At 43.1% G+C, this 19,899-nt stretch overlaps 1 protein-coding gene across 1 annotated transcript; it reads left to right on the top strand.

The window, feature by feature from the left end:
* On the top strand, positions 1–11,265 carry GUCA1B (guanylate cyclase activator 1B). The gene is made up of 4 exons (XM_005303568.4): positions 1–621; positions 4,216–4,365; positions 7,598–7,712; positions 9,651–11,265. Exons 1-4 carry the CDS (start codon positions 418–420, stop codon positions 9,776–9,778), a joined length of 597 nt encoding a protein of 198 aa, XP_005303625.1. The 5' UTR covers positions 1–417; the 3' UTR covers positions 9,779–11,265.
* Positions 11,266–19,899: the final 8,634 nt, after the last annotated feature.

Below are 19,899 nucleotides of genomic sequence, written 5' to 3'. Positions count from 1 at the left end.
TCTTAAATGAGGCACAGCTCTGGAACATGTGAAGGTCTCTGTGACGCATAGTGGGACTCTCCTAATGATCTTAGTTATTTTTATCCAAGTCTGACATCACATGTACTAATTTAACTAAGGAAACCCACTCCCAGATCCTCTAGTGAGGGAATGAAATTGTAGGGGTGAGCAGAGACCACAGAATAGAAGGAAAGAGAAAAAAAGAAGAGAAGAAATATACAAAAGCAACACAAGGTGACAAAACAGAAATATACAGTACCCATGAAAGACAGGAAAGAGAAACAAAGACAGGAACTAACCCAAGAAGAAACTGAAGAAAGAAAAAGCAGCTGAAGGAGAAAAAGGAACAATATAAACTAAAGGACATTGACTACATTTTCCTTTCTTTTTTCTTTCTCTTCTGTTTTTGGGAGCAACATGGGACAACATTTCACCAATGAGGAAGGGGAACAAACAGACATTGATGTTGCCGAGTTGCAGGAATGGTATAAGAAGTTTGTAGTGGAATGTCCCAGCGGGACTCTCTTCATGCATGAATTCAAACGCTTCTTTGGAGTCCAGGATAACCAGGAAGCAGCAGAGTATATTGAGACTATGTTCAAAGCTTTTGATAAGAATGGGGTAAGTGTCAAAAACCCGCAGTAGTGGTCTGGTTAAGTAGATCAATCACCAGTCTTCTTTTCCTTCGGAAATTTGGGAATTGTCTTGGCTCATTGCGTCCTGTTGTTTGTTTTTTATTAAGTTTGAGACAAAGTTAGTGACAGATCTATCAGGGTTGAGCCCTGGTAGTCCAAGAAGGAGCTCTAGTTCCTCCCATAATGCAAGGATTAACAAAATGAAAACATCCTCTATAGTTCTGGTAGCTGAATCTAAACCATAGGTAGGAATTAAGGCCAAAATTTTCTCACTCCGATACCTAACTATGGATTTAGATGCTTAACTTTAGGCTCTCCCCTGTTAGGCAATTTTTCCCAAAGAGCCTCAGACAGTAGAGCTGGCTAGGGAGATGAATGCCAAAAAGTTATCTTCCTCTCATGGTATAGAGGGAATTGTAGTGAATAAAGGTCTAGTGAGGTTCTGTATTCTGTGAAATGGAATGAGAGTCTTGTACTGACAGTGCCATGAATGCACAGACTGCAATCCTGGTTTTAGTGAAACATCTGCTGAGTGAAGCTGTTATGTGCAGGAAGTCATTTCACTTTGGGCCTACTCTAAAGTCCACCAAAGTTAATAGAAAGATTCCAATTGACTTAATTAGTCTTTGGATCAGGTCCTAAAAGCCCCGTGGTATATAGTTAATATAGAACTAAAGCGAAGCTGGTGGGCCAAAATAACAGGACAAAGTGCTCTTTTTTTCAGTCACTCTGGAGCACCCCCGGGAGCTCACTGTTCAAGTATTGATCCAGTGCTGAGATGACTATTAGTGAGCCAGATTCCCCCATTCTTACTCATCCTGATTAGTACTTCACTCTGCAAGCAGCCCCCCTGATTTCCCTGGCTCATTTTACTCCCACGGTAACTCATGATGATGATTGATGATTAATTAAGCACCAGAAATGTGCAAGCCACAAAAGAAGACAATCTCTATCCTGAAGAGTTACCATTTATCTCATTTCGGTTAACATTAATTATTTGTACTATCATGACAATATTTGGTCCTTATTAGTTTCCAGTGCTCTGAAATGTCATCTCCACGGCTCTCATAGGAGCATTCTCTGATATAATGTAAATAATTTTCATAGCTGCTGTTTCCATGGGCAGTGCAAGATAAGCCCCTAAGTAGTGACGACCGACACATCTTTTTAACATCAGCTATGTTATAAACAAGAAAAGCATTTTGGATTGGGAAAAGTGCTCTGTAAGAACTAGGTAGCATTATCATGTGCGCAAATAATGATACACAGGTGGAAGTTAAACAATATATTGATTGAAGCCATTCGAGAAGTAAGAAGTGGCTTAAATAATTATAACATTCTGGGTCTGATTCTCTGTTGTGTTTTCATTTACACCTTTGCAAAATGGGTGTGAAATGCTACCATTCCAGTTCAGGAACACTTTATGCCCACTGTGTACTAACTTTGTGTTGGTGAAAATGATGACAGAGGTCAAGGCAATGGAGAAATAGGCTCCTAATTCCAATCTGTTTTGCTAAATATTAGATAGATAGTTAGATAGATAGATAGGTAGATAGATTTTGAAAGGAGTGTAAGGAGTTAAGCAGCCACCTCCCACTGACATTAGAGGGAAGGTGAGTTCCCGCAACTCTCCTAAGTTTCTTTGAAGACCCCAGCCATATTAGTTGTATGGTGGTGACCATTATTGCAAGTCATTGTAGGACAAATTGGTGACGGACATCAGCCTTCCATTAGATATAGAGGGTCCCTATCCTGCTTCCATTGAAATCAGTAGGGTCACATCCAGAGAAAGGATAGCAGGGGAGGCCATGAAAGAGACTGACATTTGGCTCTGAAATTAGGTTGCTGAGAAGAAACTTCTACAAAACCTTAAGCCCAAGTACTGCAACTGCAGCCATGCTGGTGGGCACCTGTGTAACCCCATTGACTTTCAGGGCCTTGCTATTTACATGAGCTAAAAGGGGTGTTTTTCAATGCAGTTTAATCTCATTAAGATTGTTTCTTAAAGGTGTTAAACTGTGTCTAAATGGGCATTGGAACGGACTAAGTGTCTGTGCGGTTGCCTCTGCATTACTCTAATTTGAAATGATACAAATTCAGCCAAGATTGCATTTCCAAACAAACACAGGCCCCTGTCTTGCAAATGACAGCACGTGAGTGCCCCATTTATGTGACTGGAGCTCCAACCAGGGGCAACCGGGGACCTGCACACTAACAGTTGCAGTATCAGGTCATAGAAGTCAGTTTTGCAGTGGCTGCACATACTGTACATACTTCCCATTAGCACGAGCAGGAGAGAAGCGCAGGCATGAATGGAATGAAAAAGGGGATATTTTTAACAACAATGTAATGATCATAATACTCACAAAATGTTATGAGGGTGAATGTAAGGAAATCTTTCTGACATCATAGCCTGCAAAGTATAGATCTTTTGGTCTTCCCATAAAGCACAGACTCACCAAAACTGTTACGGAATAGCCATAATAAACCGGATGAACATGCTGAGCATTGGCAAGTGATTCCCACTGCCTCAAGAAGTGCACATTTTGGTAGGCTGTCTGAGTATTCTCCTGTGCATCTTCCAATGTCCTGATCACTGGCCATGAGCTGATGCGCCTGTAAATCTGGTATTACATAGCTGGGCCTCTCTGAGGGCAACCTGCCCTGAGGGGAGACAGTCCTCGGACTTAGCTGTAGGGAATCTGGGCCAGATTCTCAGCTGGTGTAAACTGGCTTAAGTCTACTGAAGTCAATGTAGCTGCAGCAATTTGCACCCGTTAAAGATCTAAACCCAGGTCTGTCGCTTTAGGTATTCGTGAAAAGTCACTACGTTCTCCCTTTGAACCTCAGATCTCCATGCAGCAGCACATCGAGTTATAGACACCAGCTCACAAGTACCTTTGTAGACTGGATCATGGTTTATCTTTATATTGTTAAAAATCTTCTGTTGTTTGGAAATTCAGATTACTCTGGGCTGATATCAGTTTCAATCCAGCAGGGTCACAGAAGGTGAAATTCATTCCTGTGCAAAGGACTATATGGTACTAAGTCCCAGTTAAAGCTCTCAAAGCAGAGCTTAAGTGGGGCTTATGCAGGACTTATGCAAAGCATAGACTTTGGCTGGCCCTCTGCACAGGGGTGAATTTCAGCCACTGTGAGCAATTCTAGAGCACACTAAAATAAATGCACATTTTAAACAGCGTTTTTTGTTCCTTATTAAAATAAATAGACCACAGCTTAAAAAATTCTGAATATACAAGACTTGACCTGATTTTTTCCTTGTCTTTTCCCTTCTCACCTAGTTAAACATAGCAGTTGGGGAAGGCTCTGTTTTTTTTGTCTAAGACAGTGAACATCTGAAACCTTCCGATCAGATTCAACAACGGATCCCACTTTGCACAAGCAATCAATCAATTGGCTTGAAAGTGCACAGGATTCCTTAAAAAATGTAAGGAAGCAAATAAATAAATAACCACATAATCAAGAGAATCACCTCAGCATATTTTTCATCCTTGTTTACACAATTGTATTGATCGGGTATGACTAAGTGTCCCTGTGGTTGCCTCTCTTGTGTCTACAGGATAACACCATTGATTTTCTGGAGTATGTGGCTGCTTTGAATCTTGTCCTACGAGGAAAATTGGAACACAAGCTGAGATGGACATTCAAAGTGTATGACAAGGATGGGAACGGCTGCATAGACAAACCTGAGCTCTTAGAAATAGTTGATGTAAGTAGGACTTCACCGTTACTAACATCTAGAGGAGCCAACTGAGACCAGGGGCCCATTATGCTAGGCACTATATATACATACAGTATAGTAAAGGCAGTCTCTTCCTCAAAGAGCTAACAACCTGAGTAGACAAGACAGACAAAGGATGTAAGTAAGAGTTATTATCCCCATGTTACAGATGGGGAAGGAAAGCACAGAGAAATTAAGTGATTTGCTCAAAGAAAGGGAGCCTGTGGCAAAGCCGGGAGGGAACCATCTTCTCTGCCCCAGTTCAATGCCTTAAGCCCAAGATCTAAATCTATCTACTCACTTGGGGTAAAATCACCCTAACAGGGAGGCTCTTTATGCCCCATACTATTCATGAGCCAAGGGATTAATGTCATTAAGCAAGACACCCTTCCCTGCTCAACATAATGACCTGTACTGTTCTCAAAGGAGTTAGCAATTGCAGAAATAATTCGGGATAATGATGAAGCCCTAAGTGAGAATGGCCAGCCTTAGTGACAGGGACTACCACATCCTTTGTGCAATGGCCTGGTGGGAACCACTGGGGCAGGCCAGGGAATAAGTTCCATGATCTGCAGATATATGGATCAGCTGCCAACAGACCGTGCATAAGAGGCCAAGGAAGGCAGGAGGCAGGCCCAGTTGCCAGGGAGGACCTGTCCCTGTAATCACCAGTGAATTCCTCATACAACAACACATACGCTGGCTGGTGTGGAAGGGTGAATTTCACCCCCATATTATTTATGAGTCTGGATCAAGGTTTCCTGCTTGAATAGTGAGCAGTAAGGGGAGAGACACAAGTTAGTGGTAATACTGGGCAGAATCATCCTTGCTGATCCGCACTGTGACTTTCTGTTATTTATTCTGCAATTGCTGTTCATACGTACACAGCTGTTGAGGGAGAGCTTGTGGCCTAGAGATTTAGGGCGAAGGGATTGAGCGCCAGGACTCATGGGTTCTAGTTCTTGTGTGACCTTGGACAAAACTCTCGATCTCTCTGTGCTGCAGTTACCTGATCTGGGTATCCTTATATGTACCTACTTCACAGGGATATTTGTGAGACCTAATTAGTGATTATAAACCCCTTTGAGATTCTCTGAAAAGACAGTGTGTCAAAGAAAGGGAAACTTTCTGCAAAAAAAAAAAATCCCTTTGTTTTGTTGAAAAGTCAAAATTTGGAAAAATTTGACCAGCTCCAATTTACTGATGTCATTGTCACATGTGAAATGAGTATGGAATAAATAATGATCAGGGTGAGGGAGAAGGGTGAATTTTATTCTCTGGTTCTAATTGGAGAGGATGAATTGCTGGGATTAGGCTCATAACTAGAGTCAGGTGAATGCTGCAAAAACAGCATTAATAATATCCATTAGAATCCCCATCAGTGTTCGGTTTGATAAGGTCCCTTTGATGAACATTTGCTTGAATGAGCTTTGTACACATAAGTGGTTGGAAAAAAGGCTGTTTTTTCGTACGTGAGCCAGGTTGCTTGTGCATGAAACAAGGATATTCACTATGCCTTATTCAGTCTTCTCCTGTTTAAAAGTTTTCAGTTACCCAATCAGGGATCAGAAACATACGATGTGACATAAGTGATCAGTCAGACATCATGAATAAAAAAATAGCAAATTGTCACAGGCCCCAGTTCATGGATACCCTGTAGGCTGAAAATGTATCAGTTGAAATCTTAGAAAAATCTTTATGAATAATTAATATGTTCAGAGAAATCAGAAAGGACTAGGTCTTCTTGGCACAGGTTCTCTTTGACAAGGCAGGATCAGCTTTCCTTTGAAAGAATTAAGGTTGTATATCTGTCTCTCTCTCTCTCTCTCTCTTCATTGTGGTACCTGAGCACTTAACTTCTTCCCAATTCTTAGAGCCCTGCAAATCTGTGGAAATCTGCTTTATATTCACAGATATCCACATCCGCAAATGCGGATATCCGTAGGCCATGTTTGCGGATTGTGGACCGGATGCCAATACAAATTTTGTATCTGCGCAATTCTCTCCTAACCAACAAAGGAAACACTTAGTAGTCACAGAGGGGATTATAATTAGCCAGTATCTTCTTCATTAAAACCAATTGACCCCTCTTTTTGGATAGGTCATGGGCAGCAGATGTGGTAAGGATCCTTTGACCAGCACCATTAGGGAGGACAGCCCTAATGAAGTTTAGCCATGGTTTTAAGGTCAACAGGGAATCAGGCATGACTGTGTCATGCCTTCACCAATCTCCAGGCTGGCAAGGTGCCAGCCAAACACTTCAGCCTCATGAACACAATTGGTGCTGAAGAGGCATTTGTCCCAAGGGAAGCTGGGATGGAGGGGTGAATAGAAAAGACCTGTCTGATTCTAGTGACAGAAAACAGAATAGACCACTCTGTGCTTTCAACTACACCACTCCAAATCTTGAGTAATACCACTGACTCCAATTTGGACCAGATATTTTAACATACTAGTGTATCTGCTCTTAGCCTGAAATTGTATTAGGAACCTGTCTGGTACATCTATTTGGGATCTGCTTGGATGAAAGGTGCTACATAAATGCACGGTCATTATTATTACTGGGTTTTTGCATTTTAGACATGTTTACAGACTAAAATGCTTCTAGGGGTTTGCATGCAAGGATCTGTTCCTGCTCCCATTGAATTCAGTGGCAAAAACTTCCATGAGAGCAGAAGTGGACCCAGAAGAGGAAACAATCCCGAGGATTTAGATTAATTAATTAACTAATCAATAATAACATTTATTCTTACTTTCACTTAATTATTATTATTATTTCCATTCCCCCTCTTTTTCTTTCTATTAGCAGAGAATTTTTTTCTGCAGCTGGAGAGCGACAGCAAGGCCAGAAGTAGCACAGTGACTGCCAAAGTTGGCCCCTATATCAGCAGCTATCTACACCCCCAAATATATTAGTAATAATACTAATAATGAGATGTGAACGAGCAGTCTAAGCACAGATCTGGGAGGCATGGATAGATGCACTAGGGTTCTTTCCCCAGATATGCCACTGACATGCTATGAATTTTCCCATCTGTAAAATGGGGACAATAATACTTGCTTACCTAGCTTGCAGGGGAGCATTGAGGTTTGATTAATGTTTGTGAAAGACACAGACAGACAGCAGGTTCAAAGTGCTAAATGTCATCATTAATAACTCTCTTTCTTTGCCGTTTGCTGCTTGCCAGCCCTGTTTACTCACAAGCTTCGTTTCTTCCAGTCTATTTACAGGCTGAAGAAAGTGTGTCGGTCGGAAATGGAAGAGAGGACTCCACTGCTCTCCCCCGAGGAAGTCGTGGACAGGATATTTCAGTTAGTGGATGAGAATGGGGACGGTAAGAAATTTACAGCTCAGGTTGGATTCATGCCTTGTGAACAAACACCTCTGCTGGCTAGACCAATTTAATCAGCTTTATTGTTGATCACCTAGAAGGAAGATCATCTTATTCATATTAGACATGGTGGACCAAGCTCTGATCTCAGTTACATTGGGTTAAATCTTGAAGTAAATCCTTTAAGGTCAATATCGAGGGGAGGGAGAACATTTCCTGTTATCATAACATAAGAAAACAGGAGTTCAACATGGGAAAGATCTTCTAATCTAGCTAAGTAACTATACCACACCCATCTACATCTCTGAGATTATCCTATCTCCTAGAACAGACCTTGAAAGGTCATTGAGTCCAGCCCCCTGCCTTCACTAGGAGGACCAAGTACTGATTTTGCCCCAGATCCCTAAATGGCCCCCTCAAGGATTGAACTCACAACCTTGGGTTTAGCAGGCCAATGCTCAAATCACTGAGCAATCCCTCTCCCAGATCATGTGATACCCTGCAAAGGCAGAATACAAGGCTCAATCCTGAAACCCTGGAGTAGTCCTTGATAGTGCCATTGAAGTCAATGGGACCACTCACATCAGTAACGGTTTGCAGGATCAGATTCAGAGTTCACCTGAGAAAGGATGTATCAGATATCAAACTATAGCAACATTTGATCTTAGTCAAAAGCCCACTCAATGAAGGATAGGACTGAATATTTTTCTGTCTCTTAGGCCTTGTCTACATAGGGAAATTGACCAGAATAGCTATTTTCGAATATTAGCTATTCTGGAATAACCCCATGTGGACACTGTTCCAAAATAAAAGTGACTTTATTGGAGAGTAATTACTCTGCTTTGGAATAATTCCTCCAGATAAAATCACCTTTATTTGGTAATAGAGAGGCCACACAGAGGAGTTATTCCAGAATAGCAAAATTATACCAGAATAGTGATAGTTGAACAGTTATTCTGAACAGTCGATTTCTCCCATGTAGACAAGGCCTTAGGAAAGGGATCTGATGACAAACTTTGCGTAACTGTGTTGTGGGATGGATTGAAACCTGAAATACCTATACATTTGGTGATTTTACAGCACCCTGGAAGACAGGTCACACATTGATGAGCAGAGGACTGGTACTGAATTGTTGCCCTCATTGTTACATTTGCATTTAATGTAGAGAATATCATTTTTACTTCCTTTTCTCCTCTTCTTTCTGACTTTGAGTATGTCTACACTACAGGGACTACACCAACATAGCTATGGCACCATAGGTATGCCGGCATAACCTCATAGGGTGCATCTACACTGCACCCTTCTTTTGGCAGCATGTAGGGTACATATATACATAGTCCCCCTAGCATAGGTAAAGATAGCAGTGTAGTTGGTGAGGCATAGCTTAGGTAAGTAAAGACATGCCTGTAGGTTGTGGGTATGTATTCAAGTCCATACCCTACTCTCTATTTGCCCAAGCAATGCCTCTCCAGCTACAATGCTACTTTTAGCAGTATAGTGTCCTGCTGCCTCCTCACGGCTGCAGCCTTTCCTCGCCACAGGGAAAGACTCCAGTAGAGGGTCAGCCTTTCCCCCGCTGCCTACCCTTTGCCAGAGCCTTTAACTGATATGTGTAGCTACACACCCCAGTGTGGAGACGATGTGCTTTTCACTGTGGCATGTAGTTGCATGTCCCTTAAATGCCACTACCAGTGGTGTTTAGTGTAGACGTAGCCAGAGTGTAGACACAGCCTATGCTGACTTAAGGCATTTTCTGTCAGTGAAGGAACACCACCTCCCTGCGTGAGGTGTAGCTAGACTAGCAGAAGCATTCTTCCATCTTCCTAGCTGTGTCTACACTGGGGGTTCGGTCAACACAGCTATGTCAACCTAAATGTTAAGTGTAAACCAGGTCTTTCTGTCACACTCTATCAATCTCTATCTTCCCCATTTCTTCTACAGGGCAATTGTCCCTTGATGAGTTCATTGATGGTGCACGGAAAGACAAGTGGGTGATGAAGATGTTACAAATGGACGTAAACCCTGGAGGGTGGATCGTGGAACAGAGAAGGAAAAGTGCTTTGTTTTAATTGACTTCACTGTGATCATGATATGAATGAAAATGTGTGATGCTGGGTGCACCGGTGGCTATTTCATTTTGAGGGTGAAATCACCAGATGGCAATCGCCTGTCACTCTTAATACAATCTCAGCATCCAAATGAAAACTTCAGATGGCTTGAGAAACCATCTTTCCATATGTCACACCTGTTTGCTGAATATAGCATGGAGACCATTGCTGGCAAGCCACTGTAGGGAATAGGCCTCTTTGTGTACAACCCTGCTTGTCAGGTTCCTGGTTGCACCCAAAGGAACTAAGGTCTGATAGTATCCTGCCACGGCTGGGTATTCTGAGCAGTGTTTGTTATTGAGACTGCCCCAGAGGATTGGGAAAGCAGTGTTCCTGATGCAGTGGAATTGCTTTCATTGTAGATCAGTGTGTCTGTCAATATCATCAATGCCTGCAGAGAGATGAAAATATTGGAAAACAACTCCAAAAATAAGTGCTTTGATAACAGACTTTGAGCACTCAAGAAGTCTGTTATGATGCCTAATGCGTGTGTGAATGAAGGGTGGATGTATTTCATAGACTACAATAAGCTCTTTGGGACAGGGACTGTCTTTTTGTTCTGTGTCTGTACAGCACCAACCACCAGGAGATCCTAGTCTGTGGCTGGGGTGTCAAGGCTCTCCAGTAATACAAACTACTACTCATTGTAATAAGTGCATTGCTGCTAAACTAAAATCATTAGACAACAATGTATCAGCATCACAAATGCAAACTACATTCCAGCCCGTGAGACAATGTTATGTTCTGAATTTCTGTGCTGGTAGCCAAAACTGTATGTATACAGAGCACAGGAAAATATACCGCAGAGAACAATAGTATACTGGCTGGGCAGATGGAGTCCAGGCCTTTTCCATCTCTCGTTTCTATCTGCCAAATCCTACTCCCTGCATCGAGCCAGAGGGTCTTGGTTGTGGTAGGTTCTGTGTGAAAATAAAATCTCCAGATCATGGAGTAGCAGTGGAAAGTGCAGTACTCCTTTACTGCAGGCTTTAGATGCTGGGTTGACATAATTAGAGGTCCACTTCTTTTTGAGCCTCTGTTTTCTTATCGAGTCATTGCAGTCAGGCAGATTTCTCCACATTGTGGATCTATTCTGAACTCATTCACCTTGCAGACCTTTCGCTGCCATTGAGCAGGGCCGGCTCCAGGCACCAGCTGAGCAAGCTGGTGCTTGGGGCGGCAGATTGTTCGAGGCGGCATTCTGCCCAATCCTAGGGCGGCACGGCCGCTTTTTGTTTGTTTGTTCCGCTCCGGCCGCCCTGTAGGGGGCAGCAGCTCGGAGAACCAGAGCGCCCTGCAGGGCAGTCCTCTTCCTTCCCTCCCCGCCGACCGGAGCGGAGCCCTCGGCCCAGGCGGCAGTGCAGCGGGAGGGGCCGCGTGGCAGCGCCCCTGCTGTAGCCCTGGCCGCCCCCTTCTCTCTCTCTCTCTCCCGCCTGCTTCCTCGCTCCCCCGCCCACCAAGCCGGTCCCCCTGCACCCGTGCTCCGGCCGTGCCGCAGGTTTTTTTTTTTTTTTTTGCTTTGCCATTCTGGCCACCCCGTTTGTTTTTTTTTTTTTTGCTTGGGGCGGCCAAAAAAGCCAGAGCCGGCCCTGCATTGAAAGGTGGTTTGGGTCTGGAATGAGTGGCTATGGGAGGGCAGAATTTTGCTCATTCATTTTCACGTGAACAAGAGCACCAGCATTTGTTTGTAATGAGTGCTGGTAGAATGGAACCAAAACGATCGATGACTATCCTAAGGGATAAGCATGGTGTGCGTTTACTCCAGAGTTACTAAGCCAGTTGTACACCACAAATAGTGAATAGCTGATAGAGAAAATAATTTTTAGGCCTCCTCTAGCCTGAGATTTGTTATACTTACAAATAACAACCATCTCTGAAGAGTGCAGGTTGGATAATGGACAAGAAAAAAGGGACAAATGTATCAAATAGTTTATTTGCAATCAAAAAATTAAACCAGAAAAAAATATGACTGAATATACTAGACCTGTATTTTTTCCCTTTGAAGCAGTAGGTCTAATCATATCTATGGGAGATTTGCAATCACTTTTCATTTTTCTGTGGCCTTTTACTGTAATGTCCTTGCTTCTCATTAGTTCACTGTTTTGTTCTTTTATGGCTTAATTGGTTTTTTAAATGTAGGGAAATAGGGGGAAAACAGACTAAGATTCATATTGTGCTGAAGCTCATGTTTAAAACATGAATCCATACATGTTCAACTTTATAAGAGTGTGTTCCAGTTATTTCCATAACACAGAAAAGAGGTGGTGTTTCTCATTTCTAAGTAAAAGCTATACTTAGGGTTATACAGTGGCTGCTCTGAAAACATCATTCTAGTTTCAGAGTTATTACCAATTCCAGAGATATTCCCTACACTTAAAATGAAGAATACCACTGCAGCCTGTGGATTAGTTGTAAACATTCTCTAAATCCCGGACCACATTCTCAGATAGCATAAGATAGTGTAGCTCTATTGACTTCAGTTCTGCGATGCTGAGTTATGCCAGCCGGGGATCGTCCCCATAAAGCAGGGTTAGGCCTGGTCCCCACTAACGCCCCACTTCGGACTAAGGTACGCAAATTCAGCTACGTTAATAACGTAGCTGAATTCGAAGTACCTTAGTCCGAACTTACCGCGGGTCCAGACGCGGCAGGGAGGCTCCCCCGTCGATGCCGCGTACTCCTCTCGCCGAGCTGGAGTACCGGCGTCGACGGTGAGCACTTCCGGGATCGATCCGGGATCGATTTATCGTGTCTAAACTAGACGCGATAAATCGATCCCAGAACATCGATTGCCTGCCGCCGGACCCCCCGGTAAGTGTAGACGTACCCTTTGAGATGATCAGCCAAATTCAGAAGAGACACGGAGAATGACCTAAATTATATGTCCTTAGACTCCTTCCACTTATATAGCTCTATTCATACCCAGTCTGATAGATGTTCCATGGAGCCCGATTCTCCATTGCCTTGCACCTTGTGTAGTCATTTACTCAAGACCAGATTTTGAACTCTCACAGGTTTCATGCACATATAACTGCTTGACTTAATTGGTGTTAGTCCTGCTTTACCCTGGTGTAAGGGCCTGATCCAAGGCTCATTGAAATCAATCCAGAATTTACACCTTCATAGTAGGAAATTCCAGGTTCTAAACCAGCCTAACACAACTTGACAAATTTCATTTTCTTTTCAGGTTTACATGTGGCTGATATTTTAGTTTCTCATTCCATAGTAGAAGCTTCCGTCTACCAGTCAGCCAATCAGATTGTGGAGAAAGAAAGATGGTTGAAATCCTCCATCCTCATTCAAATAACTTGTATGCTGGTGGGCTATTACAGTGAGAGCTTGTATAGAATCATTGTTAGAGTTTTGTAACATTTGAATTGAATAAATAATATTTATTTATTAAAATTGTGTGTTTTCTTTCTATGTCCTACCTTTTCTCATTTCCCTTCAGATTGACGTGGTGGCCTATGAGGTATAAGGCCTATGAGGTATAATTTCAATGGGGTGAAATTAGCAAGATGAGTCTCAGGAGCAAACTTCTGTCTAAGAGAAATCTTTGAGGGTATGGAATAATGAACTTGGGAAGGGGTGGGGCTTACATTCAGGGCCGGCTCTACCTTTTTTGCTGCCCCAAGCGGCGAAGCAAAGAAAAAAGAAAAAAAGCTGCCGCCGAACTGCCGCCGAAGAAGAAAAAAAGAAAAAGTTGCCGCTGAAGTGCCGCCGAAAAAGTGAGGGGGAAAAAAAGTCAGCGTGCCACCGAAGAAGTGGGGGGGGAAGTCGGAGTGCCGCCCCTTTAGATTTGCCGCCCCAGGCACCTGCTTCCTTAGCTGGTGCCTAGAGCTAGCCCTGCTTACATTGCTTGGGTCTTCTATTACTAAACAGGATTAGGCAGAAAAAATATTCAGTAGGGGTTGACCCTGCAATTACATGGAGATGGGCTAGTGACTTAACAGGTCTCTTCCACTGTAGCTAATAGGATGGCCATGATATAAGTATTTCTCTTCCAGATTGGATTTGATATAGCAGCCCTCACAAAATCATGCACCATGAGAGATGCAGATGTGATGGCCACCGTCTTGGGCATTGAACCAGCAAACTTAGCTGGAGCTCTATAGCTGTACCTCTGTGGAGCAGGTACAGAGAAGGACCACATAACACATGCTCACCAGTGGGCTACACAAGGACCTGTGACACAGAATTATTGAAGATGACAGTGGCAGTTTCTCCAACAGCAGCAACATATATAAAGAGCCAGATTTCTTGCTGAGATCAGGCCAGACAGCAGGGGATTAACTCCCAGGTGAAACCAGGAGGCAAACCCAGTTCAGCCAGAAGGCAGTCCTCAGATGACTCTCCCTGCTGCCCATAGCACTTGGTCTTATTTAGTTGGTCATTGTTTGTCAAAGATAAAGGCTACGTATTTTTAGGTAGCTGACCACTGTCCTTTGTGAAGGGACTAACCCAAAAGCACCAAACTCATATGGCAGAAGCAAAGGCCCACCGTTAAATCATTGACTTAATCAGATGAATGAGCTCAGGATTGTGGCTGTATTAGTTATGAAGGTATACACCACAGTCAGATTCAAATAAGTATATTTTACTGACTGAATAAGTGGAGCATGTGCATTCACTAGGAGCAGTAGGCTCCCACTCAAATGAAGGCACAAGGTAGCAGATCCAAAATCAAGGTCAAATATAGAATATGAGGGTTAGAAGGGACCTCAGGAGGTCATCTACTCCACCCCCCTGTTCAAAGCAGGACCAATCCCCAGACAGATTTTTGCCCCAGATCCCTAAATGGCTCCCTTAAGGATTGAACTCACAACCCTAAGTTTAGGAAGCCAATGCTCAAACCACTGAGCTATCCTTCCCCCATCATGCTCAAGAAAGCAGGTGCCACTCCACAGAGCTCAGTGGAATTACACTGATTCATTCTAGGGTTGTATTTGGCCACTAGTGTTTACAAATCTTACTGGTGTTTTTTTTTTTAAATTAATGTCCTTTAAACTAACTTTGCTACCACAATAGTGAAATGATTTTTAATGGGGTGATGGAACCAGCTGTGTGGCAGGCACTGTTGCATGCGTGACCAAATGTTGGTTTCTGCAATTTACAGCCAGTGGGTTGATAGGTGGGCTATTTTAATTAGATGGCTCCTCTTATCAAATTACAAAACACGGCGTGCTGTGTATTATTCCTTCAGTAACTTCTGGTGCAAGGCCTTTGCTAAGAATGACAGCTGAGGACAAGGGGAAGAAGTGCTGGTTAGACTTTTAAAAAGTCCCTAAATGTAAATTCTGGATAAAAAGAAATAATGGAGCCAATTTTCCACTCTGTTACACTGGTATAAATCTGGCATAATGTAGTGAGAAATCAGCCCCAATCTCTCTCTCCCTCTCTCTCTGTGTCATCAATGGCATTGTCATTTTCTGTCAAAAATATTATACTGGAACTGTAGTCCCCCTGCTAAGTCTATAAGCACTAAATGCTTTGATCTCCTCTCAAACTCAGTTTGACCCCTGGGTTGGCTCTTGCTGTCAAATACTGTGTTCATCCATTTTCCAGACTTACTGCCTAGCTGAAATTGGATTTGCCTGATCCGATTTCTCATTGGCCTAAATTGGGAAATTGGAGGATGGGTATTGAGGCTTGCTAAAGACAAATACCATCTGATTCTCTGAGCTGATCAGCGTTTGCTCCCATTCTTGATGTTCACCAAAGTTAGCCAGACCTGAAGGTGAAATAATGAGGTTAGAAAGCTGAAGTCTTTGCTGCTGCGGAGATAGGCTGTGTGGGAGATGCGACAGAGAATAGTAGCCGGGAAGAGTTATCTTGCTCTGAACAGGGCCGGCTCCAGGGTTTTTGCCGCCCCGAGCGGCGCAAAAAAAAAAAAAAAAAAAAAGCCGCGATCGCGATCTGCGGCGGCAATTCGGCGGGAGGTCCTTCGCTCCGAGCGGGAGTGAGGGACCGTCTGCCGAATTGCCGCCGAATAGTTGGACCTGCCACCCCTCTCCGGAGTGGCCGCCCCAAGCCCCTGCTTGGCAAGCTGGTGCCTGGAGCCGGCCCTGGCTCTGAAGTACTCTGCACAGATAGATTTTCCAGGAACATTACTGAGCATTGTTCAGGAATTGTCTCTGCTTTGAAAGAGAGATGGGCCCCAACACAACCCCTGATTCCGGATCAGATCCAGATCTTAAGGGGGCTTGGTTCTGCACAGTGCAGAGGTTCAGGTCCTCAACGAATGTAAACTGTCAATGAAAATCAATGAAGCTATGACAGTTTACCCCACCTTGAGGATTTGCCTCCAGTTGCAGATTGCTGTGCGTATTAGCAAGATGAGGGAACCCAGTTCTGCATTAATGAATGCACTGCTGGATGGGCACAATATGATCCCTGCCTGGAAGCAAGCATGAGACTTGAGCAGAAAGCAAGCTGTTATTAGGGCTAGGACTGCATGTAAATCCATGTCTATTCTGACACGCCCATTCTCTGTCCACAGGCCCACAGTCTTGAGAGGTAGGAAGTGAGCACAGTAGGGGCCAGAGATTCAGTCCTGCTCTGAGGGGAGGACTATGTCAAGGTCTTAACCTCACTTACACCCACGTGTATCCTCCACTCACAAATATCTTGTTGCAACACTGGTGGGTAGCCTCCTGTGCACCATGGAAAATCCCTGTGCTTCCAACTCTGTAATTTTTTTTTGTAAGTGCCAGGATATTTGATCTTTTTCTTAAAACGCTGTAATAATGTGAGAACCTCAGCTTTCATTTAAAAAAATGTAAGTTTCTAGCCCTCATAACTGTGGAGAAAATCTGGAAAATATGAAGCAGGTTCACCTGAAAGGCTCAGAATCCAGCAGGGAAATAAAAAGCCCTCAAAATATATATATATATATTTAAATTAATAATATTTAAGCCAATTTCATGACATTTTAGGCCCTGACTCATGATGTTGGAACGTGTGGAGTTGGCAATACTGCAATCAAGCGCCTACACATAGCGAAGTGGTAATAGAGAGAGAGAACTATTCAATCTGTTTTATGTCAGTTTCTATCTTCTGTATCACCATAAAGTAACCGGGTGTAAAAGAAGGCATGTTTGCAGCTTGAGTGCATTGAACCTTTATTTATTTATTCTGGATTCCTTTTGCAATTGTTCTTCACTCTTCTGCAGCACTAAACAATGGAAGCAGCGGTACAAATGAAGCAAGGACTCCTTGCTTAATCTCCTTCCTGCTCTCCTGGGTGGGGTCTCTCACTACTTTCAGCATGGCTATAATTGACTCAAGGCCCCTTGCTAGAATTATGAAAGTGATGTAAATTAGACAGGGTGGTGGTGGAAGGAAACAGATTCTGATCTCCAGTGTTACCCAGATTCACTTTCAATGAGAGAGAGATTATTTTCTTGATTTCAAAGGATGCAAAATGTATTTGTTGTCATTTTTTAAAGGGCTGAGAGAAAATGGGAGAAGAGGGTGAGGATTCAGCCAAGAAAGAATTATTCCCAGTTTCCTGGATGAAGAGCCAAAACAACTAATGAATCTATTCCTATATGACAGATGTGCTCCATAAATATAAAATAACATTATTACTTCAAGGATTAAAAGTTGCTTTGTTTGCAATCAGGGCGCTTTTGCAATGTGGTTCTATCTCCTAGATAGCTCAAGTGGTGATACATAATCCATATGACCTCACAGCATGTGCGGGGGTGGGGGATAGTTTTGGAAAGGTTTCAGCAGCAGGCAATTCAAGTGATCCTGACAGCCGTCAGATGGTGGCATGATTGCTCTACTGTAGGAATCCACTACTGCGGGAAACACATTATTATCTGAAATACGATAGCATATAGGGGTCCTAGCTGAGATCTATGCCCAGAATGTTCAAACACATTGTAAGAGACAGCCATTGCTGGGAAGAGCTTGATACTTGAAACAGTGAGGACAGACAAAGGTGGGAGAAAGGGGATATTATCCCCAATTTATAGATGGGGAACTGAGGCCCCTAACTCCCATTGAAATAAGCACCTAGGCACATTTGAAAAGCCCACTAGGCATGTATCTGCATCTTTAGGTGCCTAAATACCTTTAAAATCTAGCCCTAAGGAACTTGCCCTGGGTCATAGTGAACAGGTAGAGAACTGAACTGAGATCCAGTAAGCCCCAGTCCACTGGCTCATGTGTTTTGCCCACCACTCTGACCAGTTTGTATTTTATTAATTTGTTCTTATTAAACTAATTGTTGGAAGAAAGCTTCTCTAGTGCTCATAAGCAACTGGGGTTACAGCATCAGCTGGTCTACCAGAAATGCTAATAAAACATAAATTAATAGTAAGTAAACAAAGACAGCGGGCACCTGAACAATCCTGAGGTGGTTGCTGCCCTTTTGCTGTTTATTAAATTATTCATGAGCTGGGGCAAAGAGATTCTCAGGGCTGTTTTTCTTTCTTTTTAATTTGCTGTCAGAGATTTTGGAAAGCAGCATCTGCGGCAAGGAGGGAAGGGTTTGATAGTGTGGAAGCAGAGAAAGAACTGACAGGAAGGGGATGCAATGCATGACAGTTCGTTAGCAAGAGTTAGGCTAACTGTAACCCTAATAACGCAAGATTTGTAGAAGCAAGGAATGTGTGAGGCAAGTGGGAAAGAACTGTGTGAGAAGTTGCTGCGACCTTCTGTAGATAATATGGAATGTAGACTAAGAGTCTACATTAGTGAGCAAAACAAGATATCAGAATGACCTATGTATAAACAAAATGCAACTGTTGCTCATTATTGTCTGTAACAAAAGGTATAAATGCTTGCTGTAATTGTTTACCTGTTGAGAGACCTGCTTAGCTCTCTCCCTCTGCGCAATTGTGAGAGTTAATAAAGCATCTGACTTGCTGTACCTAAACAAATAGTGAGAACTCTGTTTTTCTCCGACAATTGGCACACATCTACCCTCAGATTCACCGAGCCAGGTTTTTTTTTTTTTTTTTTTTTTTGCATTAGCCTTTAGGACAGCTTAGCCTTTAGAAGTTTCTGATTAAACAGAACTTGGGCCTGTCAAGGTTTTTATAGGAAACACTGCAGCTTCCTTCACAATTGAGAGTATGGAGGAAATAAAGGTCAATTTTCAAATGCATATGGGGGTGAATTTCATCCTTGGGTGGAGGCCCGGCACAAGGTCCATGCAGCACTTAAGTCCAGCATAAATTCTATTTTGAGGGTTTAAGTGATCCATAAATCTTTTACGGGTCCCCTGCCCCACAGCAAATTTTACCCACAGAGCTCATATGGGAATCTATATGCCAGAGAAATAGATCATTCAGCATCTTACAATAAAGCAAAATTCTGCTCTCAATTACGCCTGTATAAAGGCTGTGTCACTGCGTGAACTGTCTTTTTACCAGAGTTCTGAGTTCAGCCTCACCTGTGACTACTTCACCTCAGTCCAATGACCATGTGATGGGAGCACGTGATTAGGAACCAGGCCTGCTGGAGCATATAAATGCAACCGAAGACTAATCAGAGGAAAGATGTAAAGGAGTAGTAAGGTTGTGTGAACTGTTTCATGCAGAGAAAACAGGTGGGAGATGCTCTTTAGTTCCCAGGCAGAAGGCTTGCAAAGCACAGCAACCAGCTAGAAAGCCTCAGCAGAGACAGGGCGAGGAATCCTGTACCAAAGGCTGCTAGCCAGTAGGAGAGTGGGTGGAAAACTTGAGCTGTCTTGAGCTTTGTATAAGTCGGACTCCAGAAACAGAGGGTTACTGGGAAAATGCCTGCAGGGTGAAATTTTATTAACTGTAGCGGAAGGGAAACTGAGGAATGGGAGCACCTGAAGCCAGACTGGGTGAGCCCTTCTGAAGCCAGAACAACATCAGTACAGTCAGCTAGCCCTGAAGTTACATGGGAGTCAGTGAATGTAGGAGCAGAATCTGGCCCATCTTGAGTCTGAAAACCCCAGGCCTCTCTTCTCTGGTACCATTTTAAGCTGTAGCGTTGCTCTCGTTCCCTGAATGGAATTGCTTTTGATGTGTACCAGGGAATTAACATATCCTGCTAGGAATAGAAACGTTAAAAACTAAAATAAAAATCCACAAGTGAAA

The sequence above is a fragment of the Chrysemys picta genome, chromosome 4 (genome assembly GCF_011386835.1).
Source record: "Chrysemys picta bellii isolate R12L10 chromosome 4, ASM1138683v2, whole genome shotgun sequence".
NCBI classification, from domain to species: Eukaryota; Metazoa; Chordata; order Testudines; family Emydidae; genus Chrysemys; species Chrysemys picta.
This window is presented reverse-complemented; position numbering and strand designations above follow the sequence as displayed.

Coding starts and splice junctions, on each gene's coding strand:
- GUCA1B (XM_005303568.4), top strand. CDS start 418: ATGGGACAACATTTCACCAATGAGGAAGGGGAACAAACAGACATTGAT. Junction 622..4,215: donor AAGCTTTTGATAAGAATGGG/GTAAGTGTCAAA, acceptor TTGTGTCTACAG/GATAACACCATTGATTTTCT. Junction 4,366..7,597: donor AGCTCTTAGAAATAGTTGAT/GTAAGTAGGACT, acceptor CGTTTCTTCCAG/TCTATTTACAGGCTGAAGAA.